Raw genomic sequence first — 19,499 nt, forward strand, 5'->3', positions numbered from 1 at the left:
CCGTGGTGGGAGGTAGATCCCCTCAGAAGATGGGGAAGTTGAGCCATGGTGGGTGGGGGTAAGACGTGTTAGTTTTATCTTTGTTTCTCGTTATCCAGATCGGTTGGCGATAAATCAAATTGCCAGGATTGGGAAGGGGTCACTGTGTTTTTATAGCAGCCCATCAGCTTTTTTCTCTTATTTCCCCCCTTGCCTGGGGTGGGCAGCACAGTGAGTGGACATCTGGCAGCCCACCACAGCAGCAAGCACTCATTTCTGCTACCCTAAGCACGGCTGGTGCCAGAAATGCTTGGCACAAGTGCTGTGGCCGGGCTCATGGAAAGCCAGATGACTGTTGTCCATAAAAAAAGAGGGATGCTGGTTGTTTCTCTTGGCTGTGCTCTGCTTCCGTGGTGCCTCTGCCATCCCTGGGGGTTTCATGGGTTGTCCCTTGTTGGAGGCAGACATGGTGGCAAGGTAGAAACAGACTTATTTGACTGAATGCAAGGGTCATGGGATGCCCAGGGAGTAGCTGCTCCATTAATAACCTTAGTTTTATCAGAAGTAGCAAGTTTAAATGTTTTTAGTAGATCTGGGGCCTGTTCACAGTGCTAGTGTGGCTCTCCTGCTGCTTGGAGGAAAGTGGAGAGTTTCTCCATTGTCAAACCCATGTCTGGGGGATCACTATTTCTTTCTTCTTCTTCCTAAGAGTAGGATTGGAAATTGAGGGAATTTAACCCTGTTGAGTGCTTGGCATGTAGTTCTGCTTTCTAGACAGCAAACCCAGGACCAGCAGATCCAGCCCCATGAAGCTGTAATATTGAGACAGGGCAGATGTGTTCCAGTGGAAAGGAAGCTTGAGGAGCTGAGCAGGAGTCCAGCTGTATTCCCACAGCTGCTTCAGAGTGATTTCCATTGCTGCTCTGGATGGAGGAACTGGATTTTTAATCCTGTCCACTGGAACTCACTGGAGGGGAACATGTTTTTCGTAGTGTTGAGGGTTGGCCAAGCAGCTTTCATTGAGCAGAGCAGTGCCAGGAGGGATTCCCATGCTGGTGCCATCACTACTGTATGAAAAACCTGGCTTGGATATTCCACGAGTTTTCTGATGTTTCAGTATTTTAGAGCTGCATTGCTTCCAGGAAAAGGCTCATCCTGACTTTTCTTTGAATGGCTGCCTGAAGAGACGGAGCTATTGGGAGCATGGTGCCAGTTCCTGGCAGATGGGGATGGTGGAGATGACAGTGACATGTGCAGGGGCAGTGACTGGAATTTCCTCTCTCCTCTCTGCCATGAACTCTGATGCATTTCGAGTCTCCACAACTTGCAAAGCGAAGATGTGATTCATGGGATTCTGAGCATACTTTGTGGTAACTTTATTAGTGCAGGAAGTTTATTTGTGGTCACTGAGTGTTCAGTCATTTAAAGCAGATTTAAGTAGCTTTAAAATTTATATGGTTTGGAAGCAAAATTTCAGCCTCCCTGGAATCAATGGGCAAAACCACCCCCACTGCTGGGATAAGGTTTGACTTGTGATGCTTTATGAAATGTGTCTTCTAAAAGTTTTCTGCTCTAATTGCATTCCTTTGTTCTTTTCCCTTAAAGTCTTGTGAAGAAAGCAATCTGAGGACCATGCATCCGTGACTCCTGGAACCAGCCTGTGAGCCAGGGCAATGGAAGTTCTCGAGGGCCTCCAGCGTACTGCTTCTGTGAGCATTCCCAATGGATGTGTCAACAGGATTTCCCAAGGAAACATGGAGGGAGGGAGCACTGATGCCTTGGAGGCCTGCGGTGCTGAGCACTGTGCCTCTGGTGACGCAGTCCCTGGTGAGCAGGAGGAAACACACAGGTATAAGAAGACAACCAAGGGCAGCCGGATCTGGAATTTTGTCAGACGAAGGAAAGGACTCTCTACAAATAAAGACAGGCCCCAGTCCATGATTCTGCTGGGAGTTGCCTCTGAGGCACCAGAATTAAAAAAGCCATCCTTCATGGACAGGGTACGCTCGTCAAAAAAGGGAAGATCCTCCAGGACACCCAAGAACGTGGATTTGAGAGCATCCAGAGCGCAGGACGTGTGTGACCCTGAGGAGGACCCTCATGGCAGTGGGCAGAGGGCTGTCTACAGGGTGAGGAAGCTGGGTGATGGCCGGCGGCCCTCCCGCCACTCCTACGCGGGGTTCATTGAGGATTTGGACTCTTCTTTTGAGGACATAGAGCTGAACATCAGCATTCCTGAACTCGATGCCACTGAAAGTAAATGTCTCAGGGATATCAGTGGCAGATTACACGGTGAGGATAATGATGGTAACTGCCACAGAATAGCGGCCAGGAAGAGCGAGTCTTTGAATTTTGAACACGTTAAGAGTCCTGCAATTATAGAAGGGGACAATCAAAAGAGGTGTGCTGTGCTCCCACAGGAGAGCAGGAGAGGAAGGAGCTCTGATGTCTGGAGCTATCTGAAAGGAATTTCATTAGCTAGCAAAGATAATTCAAAGCTCCCAGATCAAAGGGCTGAAACCAATTTCCAGAACTTAGAAAATACAACTGATCATTCTGCTTCTTACTTTGACTTTGATACAAGATGTGAGGAAAATCTCAGCCAGCGAAAAAAATCAAACGGTGCTGCCAAAGCCACTCACTTTGGGGGTGTTGTGAGGTTCCTGAGCAGCGTGGCCGAGGCGGCGAGGCGGCTGCGAGGCTCCTCCAGGGCGTTCTCCCCCGATGAGAGGAGGCCTCAGCGCAGCTTCCGGGGCCGCAGGCAGGACGTGGCCTCCCCCAGAGAGGGCCTGGTTATCGAGAACGAGAGCGCCAAGGCCTTCTGCACGGTGGGAGCCTGCCTGCAGTCCCCGGATTCGGGCACCTGGGAGAACCTGAGCTTTGAGAGTCTGGGGGGGAAGGAGCCCCTGCAGCACTGCAAAACCACAGATGGGCTGAAAGGCCTTGGTTCCTCTGGCCTGGACAGTGGCAAGGACAGGCTTAATGAAACCTCACCTTCTCCCTTTGGGCCAGAGCCATCCATGTCCCATTTGGTAGAGCTTGCACATGGCTCTTTCACTGAGCTGAACAGCAAAGACCCCTCTGAGGATCTGGTTGAACTTGCACAGATGACTCTGGCTGAACCGATTGAGGACTTAGGCACTAATCCAGAGAAGACCCAGGTCATGGCCAGGGACCTGCCACCTTCTCATGATCTTCCTGTGAATAGTGTGGATACTGTGGACCTGGCCTGTTCTCCAACTGCCAGTGGGGACTTTTCTGCAGAAACTGAAGTGCAGACTCACCTTCCACAGGCATCACCAACTAAATTTGATTCTGGAGATGTGGCTTGTGCCCCAGTGGTTGCTAAAAACATGGATCCATCTCCAACAGTTGCTCAGGAGCTTTCAGAGACAGAACTGGATAATCAGGACTTGAGAAATCCTGAGCTGCCTTTGCAAAACTTGTCTGGAAGTGAGCTGGAGTTTCAAGACACTGGCAGTACCCTGGAGAGGGTCGTGGGCAGGGACCTGGCACCTTCTCCTGATCTCCCTGTCAGTAATCTGGATGCTGCAGGCCTGGGCTGCTCTCCAGCTGCTGATGGTGCCTTTCCTGCAGTGTCTGAGGCTCAGGCCCACCTTGCACAGACATCACTGACTAAACTTGATACTGAGGACATGGCTTGTGCCCCAGCGATTGCTGAAGACGTGGATCCATCTCCAGCTGCGGCTCAGGAAATTTCAAGGACAGAACTGGATAATCAGGACTTGAGAAACTCTGAGCTGCCTTTGCAAGACTTGTTGGGAGGTGATCTGGGGATTCAGGACCTGGGCAGTACTCCTGGGACATCACAGGCTGTGGGCAGGGATGTGCCACCTTCTCCTGATCTTCCTGTGAATGAGCTGGGTGCTGTGGACTTGGACCATTCCTCAGCTGCCAATGGTGACTTCTCTGCAGCACCTGAGGCTCTGATCCACCTGCCCCAGGCAGCTGTGACTGAAGAGAATCAAGACACTGTCAGTACTCTGGAGAAGAGTCAGGTCACAGGCAGGGACCTGCCACCTTCTCAGGACATTCCTGAGGATATTCTGGATGCTGCGGACATGGGCTGTTCCGCAGTTGCTGACGTGGACTTTTCTGTAGTGACTTTTTTGAAGTGTTCCACTGTGAAAAGGCAGGGTTTGGAACAGCCTGGTGGCCGCATTAAAAAGCGGGGAACGGCTTCATTTGTGGAACAAAACTCAGTGGAGGTCATGGACAGAGTGGAAGAGTTTGACTGCAGCACGGAGTGCAGGCCCTTCCAGGTGCACGTCTCGAGGATTGTTTCTTCTGGACGCCTCAAAAATGGAAAGGTAGGAGCAGCTTTGTAAGGTTTGCAGTAAGATCACGTTGTTGTCCATCTCAAAAAGCTGGTTTGCACTGGAAAGCATTTTTGTACATCCCTCATTGGGTTTTGCAGCTAAGGAGGCTGTTCTGTGAATAGTGGCAGCAGACACAGCTCTTAGATCAGTCTGAGTGTGAGCTCTTAAACCTCCAGAGCTGCTTTTCCTAAGACCCTTCGTGTGTTTCACTATCTCTTGAAGAGTGTGTAGCAGTTTATGTATTCCTAGACATTAGCTTTAGTTTTTTTCTCTCTGCATTTAGGTTCATTTGAAGTAGAAGCTCCTAAGAAGAGGGGTTTTAGCAAATTGAGAGTTTTTAAGTGTGCTGTGGGCAAACAGAATTCAGCAATTGCACTTTGACCTCTGTGATTCCTTACCTTGAACAGTTATAGGAGTGATGGGGTGGGTGATGAATGAGAGGCAATGCTAGTGGCTCCAGTCGTGGCAGGACATTCCTGTCTGGCACAAGCAAGTCTTTCAAAGACCTTAAAATCCTCAGAACATGTAAGTGGGCATTGCATTTTCAACTAGGTTCTGGGTGTTACAAATCTGTCTTGTCCAGATTATTGCTTTGAGACTCCAGAAGTCCTGTGGAGCCAGTGTGAAGCTCAGCTTTAGGGTTCGTTTGGGTACCTGCTGGCTAGCTGAGGCTGGAATGAGGACTTTTTCTTTTTTCATGGTGCCAGGTAGAAAAATAAGGTTGATTTATGAAGAAACTTTCTCTTTTCTTACTGGGTTTGGAGAGACAAGAGATATTCCAGGGGTAGTGACACTGTTGCCTGTTGGAAAAGGGGTCGCAGTAACTTCCGAGCCAAGAGGGGAAGTGTTTGAAAATTGGCAGCAGATTAGAAATGCTGGGGGAAAAATCTGAACTTCTGACTCGCAGCTAAAACAGGCAGCAGTATTGTTAGTTATTCCTGGTTTTGTTTTTCTGCTGTTTCTGTGTAATACAAAGAGTTACAGAAGCTCTCTGTGTAATCCCAGGCACTCCAGAGGAGTGAGTAGTGGTTGGTCACTTCTTGGGGTTCCTGGAAGAAACATTTTCAGGAGGAGCTTAGGAGAGCTGTGGTTTGATATCCCTTCACAGGGAGCAAGCTGAAAGTATTCTGGGCAGGAGCAAGATGAGAGAGGCATGAAAGGATGGAGTGGAGCAGAGGGAAATAGGAGCACTGTTCTCCTGGAGCAGCCACATCCCTGCTGGGAGAGCAGGGCCTGCCTGTCCGGTCCCAGAGCTCTCAGGGCACAATCCCAGCGCTCTCCCAGCTCAGCTGTGTGAACAGGAGATGCCCTAAGTCCCAGCTCAGCTGTTGCAGCTTACTAACATGACCAAGAAATTTAAATATGGTGTTTGAGATAACTGGGCAGGAAACCTTCCCCGACTTCCTTGGAGCATGGTGATAGCACACGGCCTCCGGGCTGCTGAGGCTTCCTGTGGCAGGGGGGGCTGGCTGCCTCCTGGGCAGGGGCTGGGGAAGCACACAGCCCCCCTGGATTCTGGACACCTCCTGTACCCCAGGAGCTCCTGCTGCGGGTCTGGCAGTGCACAGTGATGGAGTGGTGGCACCAAACCCAGAGCAGAGGGAGGCTGCAGGAGGGATCTCCGGGGCAGGAGCAGCCCTGGAGAGTCTGCCAGCAGCTCCAGTAACAAATGACCTGAGATACCCCAGGGATTTGCTGGCCTGTCTCCCATCAGGGAGCGGCACTCGGAAACACTTTACCAAAAATAAACATGGGAGAGGAGTAACTTCAGCCTGAGTGTGACAGTAGCAGCACACTCCAGCCTCTTATTGTTTTAGGGCTCAGTCCATCTCTCTGCTGGCACCTGTTTCTCAGGGCAGTCACTGGCCCTGCTGCCTCCACTCCATGCTGCTCTGATTAACTGTAGGATTTGTATTTCAAGGGAAGTGCTCAACCACAGGCAGGAGAAGGTGCTGCCAGGATGGGGTGGCTTGGCCAGGCCAGCTGCTCTGAGCAAGTTCCCAGCAGTTTTACAGTGTGTGAGCAGAGTGGGGCAGAAAGCATTTCCCAAACAACTTAAAAATTACCCCAAGAAAAGTATAAAAGTGCCTGTTCCCACAGAGGCTCCTGTGGGGAGATGGTGTGAGAAACTGAGGCTGGTGTAGCACAAGGGATGCTGGATGGGATTTAGGGGATGATCTGTACAGTGGTTCTGTCAGTAAGTAAATCTGTTTAGTTATATCTGCAACTAATGCACCTGATTTTTGCTTTCCTGGTGTTGCCTTTTAAAATTCTAATGTCTTTGGGTAGGAGCTGAGTGATGATATGGGCAAGTAGTTTGGCTGGGCTTGATCCTGGTGCTTTAAAGGAAATAGCATTGCAGCAGCATTTAATAAAAGCAGATGCAGAAAAGCAGAAAAGCACATCTCTGATAGTTGCTTTCAGTCCCCATCCCAAATTCTCATGTGTTCTGGGAACTTGTAAAACAGTGGAGATAAAATGTTTTGAAGAATTGGAAGAACAGTAAAGGTCAAAACAAATGGTCAGTGGCAAATGCATTAGTCCATTCACACTGCTGCAGCTCTGGAGTCACAGTGCCATCCTTGTTCTGTGACATGAGACATGGAGTAAAGGATGACATGGAGGTTTCAGTAGGTTTTGGACAGTCATTTTCCATGACTCCGCTGAAGTGAATTATCCTCCTCCAACACCACCACAGCATCCCAACAGGGAAAGTGCTGCTGCAGGAAGTCAGGCATAGCCCCAGGAGTTGTCTTTGAGCATTTCCAGTAGCTTGAGATGATGTTTAGATGGAAAGCAGCTTTGATACCATGTATTTTGCAATTCCAGCCTTCCATCAGGGTTCCAGGCTGGCTGGTGTGTCCATGGACGGGGTTTGTGGGTGATTTGATACCTCCTTTGGGATGACATGAGGAGAGGTTGCAAAGTAGGCATCTGAATTTATATTTCGGGTATCAGTTTGGGGTTTGTAGGACCCAGAAATCAATGTCAGGTGTATTTCTGGCAGAGATCCCTGCTTGTCCCAGGGCTGTGACCAGGAGCACCTCTGGGCTGGTGTCACCCTCGCAGTGACAGCAGAGGCTTTCACTGCAGTCTTTCTGTGCCCTCTGCTGGCTTGCTTGGGAAATAAGAGGTTATTCTGATGGACCAGAAAGCCAAATCTTTTCCTTGGGGTTGAGAATTTTATCTCCAGGGGATTTGCAGGCTGCAGCTTGCTTCTGGCTGTTCTGCACCAGCCCCCAGTTGGGTTTGTGAGGCTGTTCTCTGGGGTAATTAGGATTGCCAGAAGTGTGCAGATGAGATTCCTACAGGCTTGTCAGCCTTGCAAAAGCTGTGTGTCCCACAGGATGGGGATGCTGGGTTTGGTTTCAGGGCTCTGTAAGGGGCCATGTGCTCAAACTCCTGCATCACTGCAGATGTTCCCCAGAGCAGGTGTTGAGGTTGTTCCTCCAGGTCCTGGCCTCAGATCCAAACTGTCCCAGTGCCACAAAGGCTGTCCCTGGTGCAGGGTGTGCTGCTGCTCAGAGTGGCCCCATGGATATGGGTGCTGTCAGGGCCTTAGGAGGTTTTTGGGGTTCCCTAGGTGCTCTGTGTGGGAAAGCAGGAGCCTCTCGCTGCGGTGGGTCTGACTGGAAGTGCAGCATTGCTGATTTGCCTGAGTGTGCACATGCCAGGGGATGGGTTTGCAGATCTGCTGCCTGATAGCTGGGGCAGAGCTCAGATCCTCCCACAGCTTTGGGGTTTGGCTTTACTGCAGCTCCAAGTGCCTTTTCACAAGAGGAAGATCCAGCAAAATTCCCTTTTTTATCTGTGTTTGTGGAGAAATTGCAGGTGATGCCCATAGTGACTTTCAGCTTGAGATTGGTTTATTGTGGGAGCAGCTGCAGAGATGGGATTGCTGAGTGGATTTATCCCTTTCCTCCCACTGCTGAATGGCACTGACCAGGAAATAGTGTCTGGGAGAGTTGATCTTCAGAGCTTTCTTCATCTCCTGGTTATTCAGCTTCTGGGTTGTGTCTCAGCCTGCTGTAACAAAAGACTTTATAGTTCTTCCAAATTAAGAATTAGTACTTCACTTTCTAAATCCTGCTGTTGCCAAAAGAGTGCTGTATCCCTGTCTGCAGTGAAGTGCAATTTACTTGCAGAATGAAGATTTTGGGTATTTATGGCTTTTAATATGGCTGTGTCTGACAATCATTTTATTTTTAGAGGAGACAAAACCTCTAAAGCCTATCTTCAAGCTGTGCAGATTCTTGTATTCATAATAACCAGGAGGTGCTAGCAAAATCTTGAATTAAAGCCTATATTTAGTGCTATCTGTAGTGGGGTAGGGTTTTTTGGGAAGCATATTTTTAACATTGTCAAGGAAAGGCAGGTTGAGTTTGCAAAGCTGATAGGCTTTGCATGTATACAGAACCAGCTATGTAACACATGGATAATTCAAATTTCCACATATTTTCTTTAAACACATGCTGTGTCTTTCCTTTATCCCATTGCCAGCCTCAAAAGTGAAACCAGGGCATCAGAGTAGGGATGGGAAGGGGCACCTCTGGGCCTTGCTGGCCTCATGCTAAAGGGACTCTGTGTTGAAAATTCCCTGGATGGAAGGTTTTCTTTGGCTTTTACCCCCTCCCAGCTGCTTTCCAGCCAAGAGAAGTGTACTGGCTCACTGGATATATGCTAGTGCTGGGAGATGGAGCCTTAATTCATCCACAGCTTTCTTCTGGGGTAATTACAGCCTGTCTGCTTTGTTCTTCATCTGTAAATGAAAATAACAGCACATCAGTGAAAATGAGCTGCTGGAGGCTTGAGGATGGATCCACCAAACCATCCCAGGCCCCCAGTTATTAGCAGGCTCCTGGAAGTGTGACAGATGTGTTTGTGATTGAGCCTAGAAACCTCTTAGAGAGGAACACCTCCTGTTTGCTTCCCTTGACCTTTGTCAAATGATTTTTCTTCTGATTTCCTGACTCTAAGATTATACAGGCAAGACTTCCATGGTGTCACATGTCACAGAGAATAAAATGAAAAGTAGGAGTTTGAATTGCGATGTTTTTAAAAAGAACATTCCATTCTGCAAAATGTCATGGTACAGTTGTCATTTTCAGGAACTTTTCCTCCTGGAATAGAATAATAAAAGTTGGAGTGAGGAAAGCACCAACATTTTTGCCCACTTAGCTGTAAATGCCAACTCTTTGCATTAGTGTTACCAACCATGAAGGTATAACTGAGGTATTTCACCATTTAAGGGTGCTTCAATCAATTGCAACTGTTTTATTCAAGTAAATATTTCGTAGGCTATAGATGCAAGGACATGTCTGGTTGCTGTTGCCATCAGTGAGCTGTCAGCCCATTTGGCTGCTCTTTGCTGATCTTTGGAAGCAGCCAGCCCTTGCTGGTATGGGGTCCTCAGCACCAGCTGATTCCTCCCGTGTCTGCTCCTGCTGGGGCTTGGGAATGGGAGAGCAGCCTCATCCCAAAATGCAGAGCAGCAAGGGGGTCTCCATCAGGGTCACTCCCAGAAGTTCTGGGACACTCAGTGCCCAACTGGAAGTGTTGGGCTCAAAGCTGTACAAGGTCTGAGCCCCCTGCACTGGTGTTGGGATCCTTAGCTGGTCAGAGTGACCCTGAGAAAAGTTCCACAGTCTCTTTTCCCAGCCTGGCGCTTGAAGAAGGAGTCAGTGCTCTTAATTTCTGGTCTCAAGGTTGTTTATTGTTTCTTAGCTATAAAATTCTTTCTCCTGTCCTGCCGAGGTCTATCCAGCAGGACAGTTCCAGGCACTCTGCCTGCCCCCAGGGTGGAGTTATGTCTTTATACTAAAAACCACGTGTCCAATGTTTACAATTACTTCCCAATACCCATCACCTGTGTTAGACAGTGAGCTTCTACTCTAAACCAATCTGTGAGTGCCAACATCACAGCAGAAGATGGAGGCCAAGAAGAAAAAGGAGAAAGGCTGGACACACCCAGTTCCCTCCATCTTGCCCCCTGAACCCCCATACCAAAAACCCCAAAATCTACTTTTCCACCCCGTGATAACTTCACTGTTATTCTACCTAAACTGTTGTGGCTTTGCTGATCTTCATCTAAGGTTGGTAATTTGCTCCACGGGTCATAATCAAACCCACAGGTGTTTTGGGCTCTGTGCCAGGGTCTCTGAGCCCCATGGCAGGGGTCCTGGCCATTCTGGCCAGCAGAGGGATGTCCTGGGATCCCACACACTGGGGGCTGCACACCAGGGCCAGCAGGTCAGAAATGCACCGGGTGCAGAGTGCAGCTAGCAGTGCCGTGGTAATTCTGTGTATTGTTGTATGTCGTGTGCTTGCTTTGCCCGAGATGTGGGTGCTGTTGGTAAAACCTCCTGTGCCCCTTCTCTTGCAGCCGACGTCTCCCCCTGCTCAGCCGTGCCCGCAGGCAGAGCCCTTCAAGGCGCTGGTGGAGCGCTGCCGCTCGGAGCCGCTGTCACAGAGCACCCCCATGGGGCTGGACCAGCTGGGAGGGCGCATGCAGCACCTGCTCCGCAGGCGAGGTGAGTGCCTTCTCTTTCCTCTCTTTCCTCTCTTTCCTCTCTTTCCTCTCTTTCCTCTCTTTTCTCTCTTTCCTCTCTTTCCTCTCTTTCCTCTCTTTCCTCTCTTTCCTCTCTTTCCTCTCTCCTCTCCTCCTCTAGAGCCATGATGTTTTTAAAAAGAACATTCCCCTTCTAAAAAGAGTGCCCCTTCTCCGCCACCTTTGCTTTTGGTGGCACCCATGCTGCAGAGCAGTGGTGAGTCTCTCTTCTCTGCCAGTTTTGCTTTTTTGGGTGTCACCCATACTCCACAGATGTGGTGAGTGCATCTCCTCTCCCAGCTTTGCTTTTTGGGTGTCACCCATGCTCCAGAGCCATGGTGAGTGCCTCTTTTCTGCCACCTTTGCTTTTTTGGGTGTCACCCATGCAGCCCTTGGCTGGCAGGGGTGGAAAAGTCAGGAATGTGGTTTGCATCCGTGCTGGTTACATCCCTGACACCAGGTGAGGGAGCTCTGAGAGCCACATGCTGAGGAGTTTCTTGCTGGCTAATAGGATCTGCTTGTGTACAGTGTGTTTATAGAATAAGGCTGTTTTCTCTCTCTGATGTCTCTGAGCACAGTCCCCATAATCTGGTTATGAGAGGATGAACAGGAGTAGGCACGTGAGGTGTAAAAGCTGTTCAGCAGCTGCTGTGTGAGATTATATTTGGTAGTTTTCTCTTGAATTTCTGTCCTCTAAGAATCCTCTGTGTGAGTACTCAGTGAGTACTCACTGTTTGGAGGTGGTGAGTGATGATGGATACTGAGATAGGAACTCAAATCTGATGTTTGTTTGGAAACACAAGGAGTGAAGGGTTTTTTCCTCCTGTGCTTGGGTACTTTTCATGATGAAGGAGAGAGTCTCATGAGCCAAAGACTGGGATGACCTCTCTGCATTTGTCCTGCTCAGTGACACCAGAGAGAGCACCCTGGAATGTATTTGCTGGCAGTGTCTCATGCTGGCAGGTAAATTGGCTGATGGCTGAATAGATGACATCATCTTCTGAACCTCCTAATTAAAAAGATTGATAATGAGAGAAAGGAAATGATTTCCTGAAGGGCCACTGCTGGCATGAAGGATCCTGTGATTTAGTGATGGGTGAGCAGGGAAGCGCTGCCAGGCTGTGCTGGCATTGCTCAGGAGCACTCCAGGGATCCAGGCAGCTGATGGATGGTGGCAGCACGTCAGGGTTCAGAAGAGCTGGGGAGGACAAGGCCAATTAGCTGCCTGTGCTGTTAATTGATGGCTCTGCTGCTGGGGTGCAGTGGTTCCAGCACAGGGGGGTCACACAGCCCCTCAGAGTGAACATTTCCTGTTTGCACGCTGCTCCATCCATCGCCTCCTCCTGCTGGAGCCGGCACCGTGCTGCAGCCTGGCTCTCCAAGAGTCTCCAAAGTGAAACGTGGGCTGCTAAAAATAGCAGCAGGCTGCCTGCATCAGCATTGAGGAAATAGGTCTCAGTGCAATCTCTCTCCCAACAATGCTGGAGGAAAACCAGGATGGCTGCCCAGGCAGCCTGCAGCAGCATCCCAGCCCTGCTGTGCTCCAGCCTGGGCAGGGCAGAGCCCCCACCTGTTTGGTTGGGGGTCTCCTCTCTCCCAAAGCCTGGAACTATTTATTCTGGTCTCAAACCCCTCAGGACTGACACAGTCTGAAACCTCTGCCAGGTGAGAGGTACGTCAGGAGATAGAAATTGAGCATTGTGCATCTTTTAGGGAAGAATTCCAGAGCTGCTGCTTGTGTGGTGATAGCTGGAAAGGATGTGGAGCAGGAAAGGGAAATGAGCTGCTCATGACCCCAGAGATCTATGGCTGTTTTCTGTAGATCCTTGCTCCGTGGCTGGGATGAGGAGCTCCAGGTGCTGGAAACACCTGTGGGGATGCATGTACCATATATGTGCACTGCCTGGATGACATGTACCTGTGCTAGCAGCTGCTCTGGGGACACCAGTGATGCTCAGCTCTGTTTCCTTCCCTCTAGGCCAGGGGCTGTGAAGAGCCTGATGGAAGAAGGGATTAAAATTTAAGCTTGCCAAATGTGGGAGAGAAAACTCTGGTCTCATACATAATGGCACCTTCAGCCCAAAAAGAGAGAGATAGGATGTGGAGCTGAAAATTTTGGTTGATTGGAAAGGTGCTGTGTGCCTGGCTAGTGCCATCTGCAAGGCCAGGCTGGGGTCCGGTGTGAGAATCTGAGAAATATAAAAGCTAGAGCAGAACTGCATCTCTGAGGGCTTGCTCTGAAATGCTGGGGGTGAGAACCAGCCCAGTTTCCCTAAAAAACCAGCTTTTATGGCCTTACCCATTTCTGCTTTGTGTGTAAATTGGAGGAACTGTTTATTTTCCAAGGCCTGGAAAGGTCCAAGGTGCGCTCACCTATGGACCACGGTGAATGTGCAGCTGGGATTGCTGCAGGTGCTGCTGCTGGGGACCCAGGGAGCTGCTGGGCACACTGGGACAGGCTGCCGAGGGTCTCCTGCTCCTGCAGCTCCTGGCAGAGCATCCTGGCTCCACACCCAGCTGGGCTGACCCCACGCTGGGATGTGGCTCCCGGCTCTGCCTTTTTGTAGTATCCAAGCTGCACTATTTCCCTTGCATCCCAAGAGCACTGAATAAAGCACCTAAATATACTCTGTGCTCTCTTTTTCTAAAGGAGAGGTTGAATGAGTCTCTTGCAAACAATTTTGTTTCTTTCATTTAAAAGAACAGCCTCCGCCCCCAGCCTGAGCTAAAGCACAGCATTTATCTTTTGTCATTCCTTTTTTATTTTTTTGTTCCTGTGGATTTTCTCCTGGCAGCTGAGAACGAGCAGGCTTCAAAGACCCTGAAGGTGCGCGGGAACTGCAGGAACGGCGGCCGTCGATGGAACCTCTTCAAGCCTGGGGCTGAGAAGCTGCAGATCAGTCGGGTAAGGAGCTGTGTGCAACGTGCCCCTGCCTGCTTCAGGGCTGGGATTTGCCTGCTTTGGGCTGTGTGTTTAGAACAATGTGCCTGACTAACAGCTTCCTCAATGCCTGGGTCCTTCAGCCACAGATGGGGTTTTGGTTTGGTGTTGTTTTGTGGCAGTAAAAGCTCAGGTGCGTTGTCTTTTCCCCAAATCAGTGTCCCTTCAATGCGTGGCACAGGCTGTTGGGCTGTCACTGGGCCTCCTGTGCCAGTGGCTGAGTGCTCCTTGCAGGTGGAGGGAACTGTGACGTTTCCCATTGCCTTCAGATGTGCTCCCTGGTTTTGATGGGTTTATTTTTTCTCCTTCCTTTTTTAGCCCTGTGTCCTTTGGGTTTGGTGCTGCTCCCAGCACCATCTCGGTGACAAATTCATGTCACTGCTTCTTTCCCAAAGTGTTTTGCAAATATAGGCACAATCCATCCACTTGGTTATTTTTTTGTGAATGATGCTTCTAGTGGGGGAAGTAAAAGCTGTTGTGGGCCCGGGGATGTTCATGTTTTTCTCTGGGAAAAATTCAGAAAAGATGGCAAAAATGATTTTATTTGTCTGATATGTTTCCTTGCTTGGGTGGGGGGTTGTTTTTTATTGCTGTGCCCTGTGTTTGAAGTCTGGAGGCTTTGGTTATTTCATGGTCTTGTTTTGGGTTTGCAGTGCTCATGGGTCTGGTTTCACTGGTACCCAACAGATCCACATTGTCCCAAACCCAGCAGATTTCCCAGCCTGCCCTGTGATGCAGGCAGAGTTTCCTACTGACTATGGCAGAAGAGGCTCAGCCCTTGTTGTTCCTCTAGGGCACAGGAACAAAGGATGGTCTGGGAGCCAGGAATTTCCCTGCTGGAGTGGAAAGGGGAACTGACCTTCTCTTGTGTCTCTGTGGCTCTTTCCCTCCCAACTGCTGTCCTTCCTTACCAGACCTTTCTTGTATTCCTTTCCCCTTTGACATTTGATGAGCTGCCTTCCTGAAATGTGATTGCCAGGGGTCCTTGGCCTCTGTGTGTGCTTTTCCATCACAGGAAGTTGGCAGTGAGTGATGCTGACTTCTCCACCCTCCTTGTGTTGGGTGTTGCTTTCCAGGGAACACGTGCAGGGATGAACTGCTGGATTTTTTGTCACTTGTGACTTTTTGGAATTCCATCTTGCATCACTTCTGTTTTCTTTGCTGAGTTTTTGTGGGCTGAGGTACAAAGGCGGAGGAGAGACAGACAAGGAGTTCAGCTCTTCTTTTTCTCTTCCTTCCCTTTGGGTCCTATCTCGCTGCCGAGACATGAACTGCTCCTTTCAACTCAGGAAAGCTGCTGTGCTTTCAGACAAGCTGAACATCTAAAGCTTTGAACAAAGTTTTCCTGGAAGATGAAATGATCCCTGTCCAATAAAGCTGTTTGTGCTTGGGGCCAGGATAAAGGCAGGTGGCTGCAGAGCAGTGCAATATCCTGTTGTGCAGTATGCAAACCCTGCCTTGGAGTGTCTCAGGTGTGTTCCATGAGCTGTGTCCCTGTTCAGGGTCTGGTACTGACCAGTGCATGGATGGATTTGGTCCTTAATTAATCACTTCATTACACCTTAGTTAATAACTTTATTTTTAATCCTTTGAGAGGAGCCTTGCAGCTTTCATGGCTGTCCTGGAGGCCCTCCTGGAAGCCAAGGTTCTGTTTTGACACAGAATTGTTCCTGAATTATCTGTGCCTTGAGCATCCTGAAGCCAGGCCTGTTTCAGATTGCAAACAGAGTCCAGATTGCATCAGAGGCCCTTAGAGAAGCTGCGGAAAACTGAAACCTCAGCAAACAAACACCCTGCTGAAGTTTGGGAAAGGTTGGCAAAGAAACTGCTTCTGCTGCGGTAATAGTGGGAGGGATGTGGAGCTGGAAAGGGAAGTGAGCAGCTCATGGCCCCAGAGATTTGTGGGTGCTCTTTGGCTCAGACATGGCCATGCCATGTGCTCCCCTGAGGCAGAGAATTGGCTTTGGGGAGGTCTGTCCAGCTTGTTTTTAAATCGTGGCAAGCAGGAAGCTCTGAAAACTTTGGTTTATAAATCAGAGGTGCTGTGCAAGTGCTGCAGGAGCAGGATACACAAATGTGGCTCACAACAGCAGTGCTGGAAAACTCAGCTGTCACCTCTGCCCCAAGCTCAGTGAAGATCTGCAGGGCTGCACATCACCTCTTGGCCAGAAAGAAGTTCTGCTCTGGCAAGATGGATAAATTTGGGGTGAGATTTGTGGGCCTGGGTGTCTCTGGTGAGGTGCTGTCATTGACAGCTGACCCCAGTGAGGTGGCAGAGCAGTGCAGAAAGCAGGGATTTATCCTTCCAAGAAAGAGTGTCTGAAATCTGGGCACAAGTTGGAGAAGTTTTTTATGGAGTAGATAAGGTTATTGTTCCACTTTGGAGGTGGGAATAAGAAACTGAACCACTGGAGGGTGGTACATATGGAGCCATACAATATTTTTTTTTATTTCTCTCCTAATTTAAGAAGCAAGTAAAAATAAATAAGGTCAGACTTCCAAAAGTTTTCAGTCTTTATTTTTTCCAGAGTACACTCTTCAGCCTGGAGAGAACTCTGTGTTGAAGCAGTTTATGTGCATAGCGTTTTGGTTTAGCACTTAGGTCCCTTAGAGCATTTGTTTGGCACAGTCAGGACCAACTTGCAGGAGACTGAAGATGCCCTGAAGTGCAGACTTTGCTGCAGCAGAGATCAGAGTGCCCTCAAAGGCTGCCCTGGCAGGACCTGAGCATCAGTCCTGCCTCTGATTTACCCTCAGGCAGGTCCTGCCAGCTGGGATGTGGCTGGTCCTTGGAGCAAGGGGAGCAGTGAGTTCCTTTCTGCAGCCCCAGAGCAGTGCTGGGAGATGTGTGATGGTCTGGATGGCAGAGGGTGACAGTCCCACCCTGACCCAAATCTCTGGCCTCTGCTGCCCTTGTGAGGGAATCTTTGCTTCTTGTTGGCTCCCAGTCAAAGTCATCCCAGCCTTTTCCAGACAGGTGCTCTGGGGATGTGCTCCAGGAGGAATCACAGAACCACCAGGTTGGAAAATCCTTTAAGATCATGGAGTCCAACCCATGCCCTAACACCACCTCAACTAAACCATGGCACTGAGTGCCACATCCAGTCTTTTTTTAAAAGAAGGGAGATTCAGCCCTTCCTGAAACAGGAAGCCTCCTCTCAACGTGTATTAATTCTCTCTCTTACCTGAGAGTTTTAATTTCCATCCTTTAAAGATGACTGCAGCCATTCCTGTCCTCTGCTCCTTCCCTCCCTTCCTGCCCTGTGTACTTGTGTACAAGGGACTAAAGCCCAAATTTATATTCTGGAGGAAGCCACTGTTAATTAGCTAGACTGGAAACTTTGCATAAGAGGAGCTTCTTTGACATCCCCTACACTAATAATAGGCAGGCCTGCTGTGCAGAGGTGTTGAATATTCACAAAACCCACCCCCAGCCTGTCCCTTCTCCTCTGGAAGTCAGGAGCTCTTTCCAGAGCCTGCTGGGGGGTTGCCAGAGCAATGATGGTGGATGTGCCAGTCTGCAGCTCCCCAGAGCTAAATCCCCATGGCTGTGTTTATGAGGAATAGGAAATTCAGGCAACGTGCAGCCTGCAGGAGAACAGAGTGAAGGGGAAGTTGATTTGGGTAGGAATGCTGCTTGATATTCAGGGCCAGCTCTCCTGCCTGCTATTTTTATCCTCTCACATAGTGCTGAGTGGGCATTTTGGGCAGAGGGGGGATTTTTTTCCCTTTGCCAAGTGTCCTGCCCTGTGTTCCTGTGTACTTGGGCAGGAAGGCGGCTGTGCTGGGGCTCCTGGGCTGCAGCATCCTGGGGTCTGAGTGAGATGTGATCACAGCCAGATTTTGGAGCCCCTGTGTCCCTGGGAGAAAAGCACAGTCCTGAGGCTTTCCTGGTGCTAATTAGTTTAAATATCAGTGTGGTGCTACAAGAGGTTTATGTGCATGTATGGAGGGCTGCCAGGGAAACAAATCCTCATTGAATATCTCTTCCCTCATCTTAAACATTGAGTATTTCTGCTGGCAGGGTATGTCTGAGCCATATATTTTGGGGAGGGCTGCTTTATATCTTGATAAACCTATTCAGCTGCTCTAGTTAGCACTGCTCTGAAGTCTTTATGGAGTTTTGGTTTTTTTTTTAAATATAATATATTTGGCCATTTATAAGTGTTTTTTGCAAGTTCTGAAAAACTCAAATCAAAATTGCCTTGCTCATTTGAGGGGGAAACAGGGATTGAGCTTCAGAGTATTGCAGTGCTGTGATCCAGCCCCATCTGTCAGCATGAGGAGTGCCCAGGCAGGGTCCCTGCACCCCTGGCTGCAGCAGTGCAGCCTTTTCAGCACCTGAGCTGTGTGTGATGTGCTGGGTCTGGCAGCTGGGTGGGCAGGCAGAGCTGAGTGTGAGCTGCAGCTCAGCCCCGAGCCCATCCGCATCCTCTCGCCTGAACGGGCCTGCCCTGGGCTCCTCCCCAGGGAAGCACGGGGAGCACTGCAAAGCACACAGCAGCAACTGGAACTGAGAGCTGTTTCCAACCTTGCCATGCCCTGCAAGCCTCCTCTCCATGTGTGTTCATTCTCTCTGTCTTTAATTTCCAGCCTTTAAAGATGACTGCAGCCATTCCTGTCCTCTGCTCCTTCTCTCCCTTCGTGCCCTGTGTACTTGTGTGTCACACACATATTTTCTGAAAAATCCTTTTGCCACAATCTTTTCTCCTGAGAAGCTTTAGCTTCTCCATGTTTTGCTGCTTTGGAATATGATTTGGAGAATTGTTTTCCCAGCATGTGGAATTGTTTTTACTTGATGACCAATGACAGCCACCTGTGTCGAGGCTGTGAGCAGTCACAGGATTTTATTATCATTCCATTCCTTTCTTTTCTAGCCTCCTGATGAAATCCTTTTCTCTCTATTATTTTTGTGTAGTTTTAGAATATAATAAATATCATATCATATCATATAAATCATAAAATAATAAATCAGCCTTCTGAAACATGGAGCAAGATTCTCATCCCTTCCCTCATCCTGGGACCCCTGTGAACACCACCACACTTGTGTGCAAGGGACTAAAGCCCAAATTTATCTGCTGGAGGAAGCCACTGTTAATTAGCTAGACTGGAAACTTTGCATGAGAAGAGCTTCTTTGACATACTAATATATATAGTATAATATTATAATATGTATAATACTATATATATATAAAATACTATAATAATATAATGTAATATAATGTAATATAATGTAATATACACTATAATATAATATACACTATAATATAATATATATATTTTTGCCTTGCTTTATATATATATTAATATATATAAAATACTATAATATAGTATAATATTAGTATTATCCCTATACTAATAATAGGCAGGCCTGCTGGGGATTTAGAAAATCACTTAGCAGTGCTGTGGTTTTGTGCAGAGCAGGGCTGGGGGTCTTCAGGGACTCTGAATCCTGCAGGAAGGAGATGTTTGAAATGGCAAATGGTCACCTTTGAGTTGTGGGTTTATGTGCTGGGCAGCACAAGAGAGATTTGAAGTTCCAGACTGCTCAGCCCTTCAGCAGTTATGTATAGGTCTATATTAAGAAGAATCTCAGCCTCCTTGGTGATGGTTTTTATAGTGCCATTGAACCTCAGGGTGTCTCTGTGCAGCTGCAGGTGGTAGGTACTGCATCCTACATGGCATTAACTGT

The 19,499-nt window shown here is 48.8% G+C and overlaps 2 protein-coding genes across 4 annotated transcripts in view; both read left to right on the plus strand.

The window, feature by feature from the left end:
* The window catches only part of LOC128945972 (uncharacterized), a 37,286-nt gene extending 22,446 nt beyond the window's left edge, over nt 1–14,840 (plus strand). Inside the window, exons 2-5 of the mRNA XM_054289906.1 lie at nt 1,585–4,310; nt 10,702–10,849; nt 13,662–13,771; nt 14,823–14,840. Of these exons, the coding sequence (XP_054145881.1) occupies nt 1,653–4,310; nt 10,702–10,849; nt 13,662–13,771; nt 14,823–14,840 (2,934 nt within the window). The 5' untranslated portion in view covers nt 1,585–1,652. The remainder of the gene's footprint in view (nt 1–1,584; nt 4,311–10,701; nt 10,850–13,661; nt 13,772–14,822) is intronic.
* Nucleotides 13,752–19,499, plus strand: part of ARHGEF9 (Cdc42 guanine nucleotide exchange factor 9) — a 164,956-nt gene continuing 159,208 nt past the window's right edge. For 2 of the 3 annotated variants that reach the window (XM_054289837.1, XM_054289841.1), the window contains exon 1: nt 13,753–13,771. The gene's annotated coding sequence lies outside the window, so the exon portion shown is untranslated. Of the gene's footprint in view, nt 13,772–19,499 lie in introns of all 3 variants that reach the window. The other variant, XM_054289847.1, reaches the window with a different exon arrangement.

Source organism: Melozone crissalis, unplaced genomic scaffold (assembly GCF_028551555.1).
Source record: "Melozone crissalis strain CALT ecotype California unplaced genomic scaffold, PUWL_Pcris_2 ptg000068l_1, whole genome shotgun sequence".
In the NCBI taxonomy this organism is placed as follows: domain Eukaryota; kingdom Metazoa; phylum Chordata; class Aves; order Passeriformes; family Passerellidae; genus Melozone; species Melozone crissalis.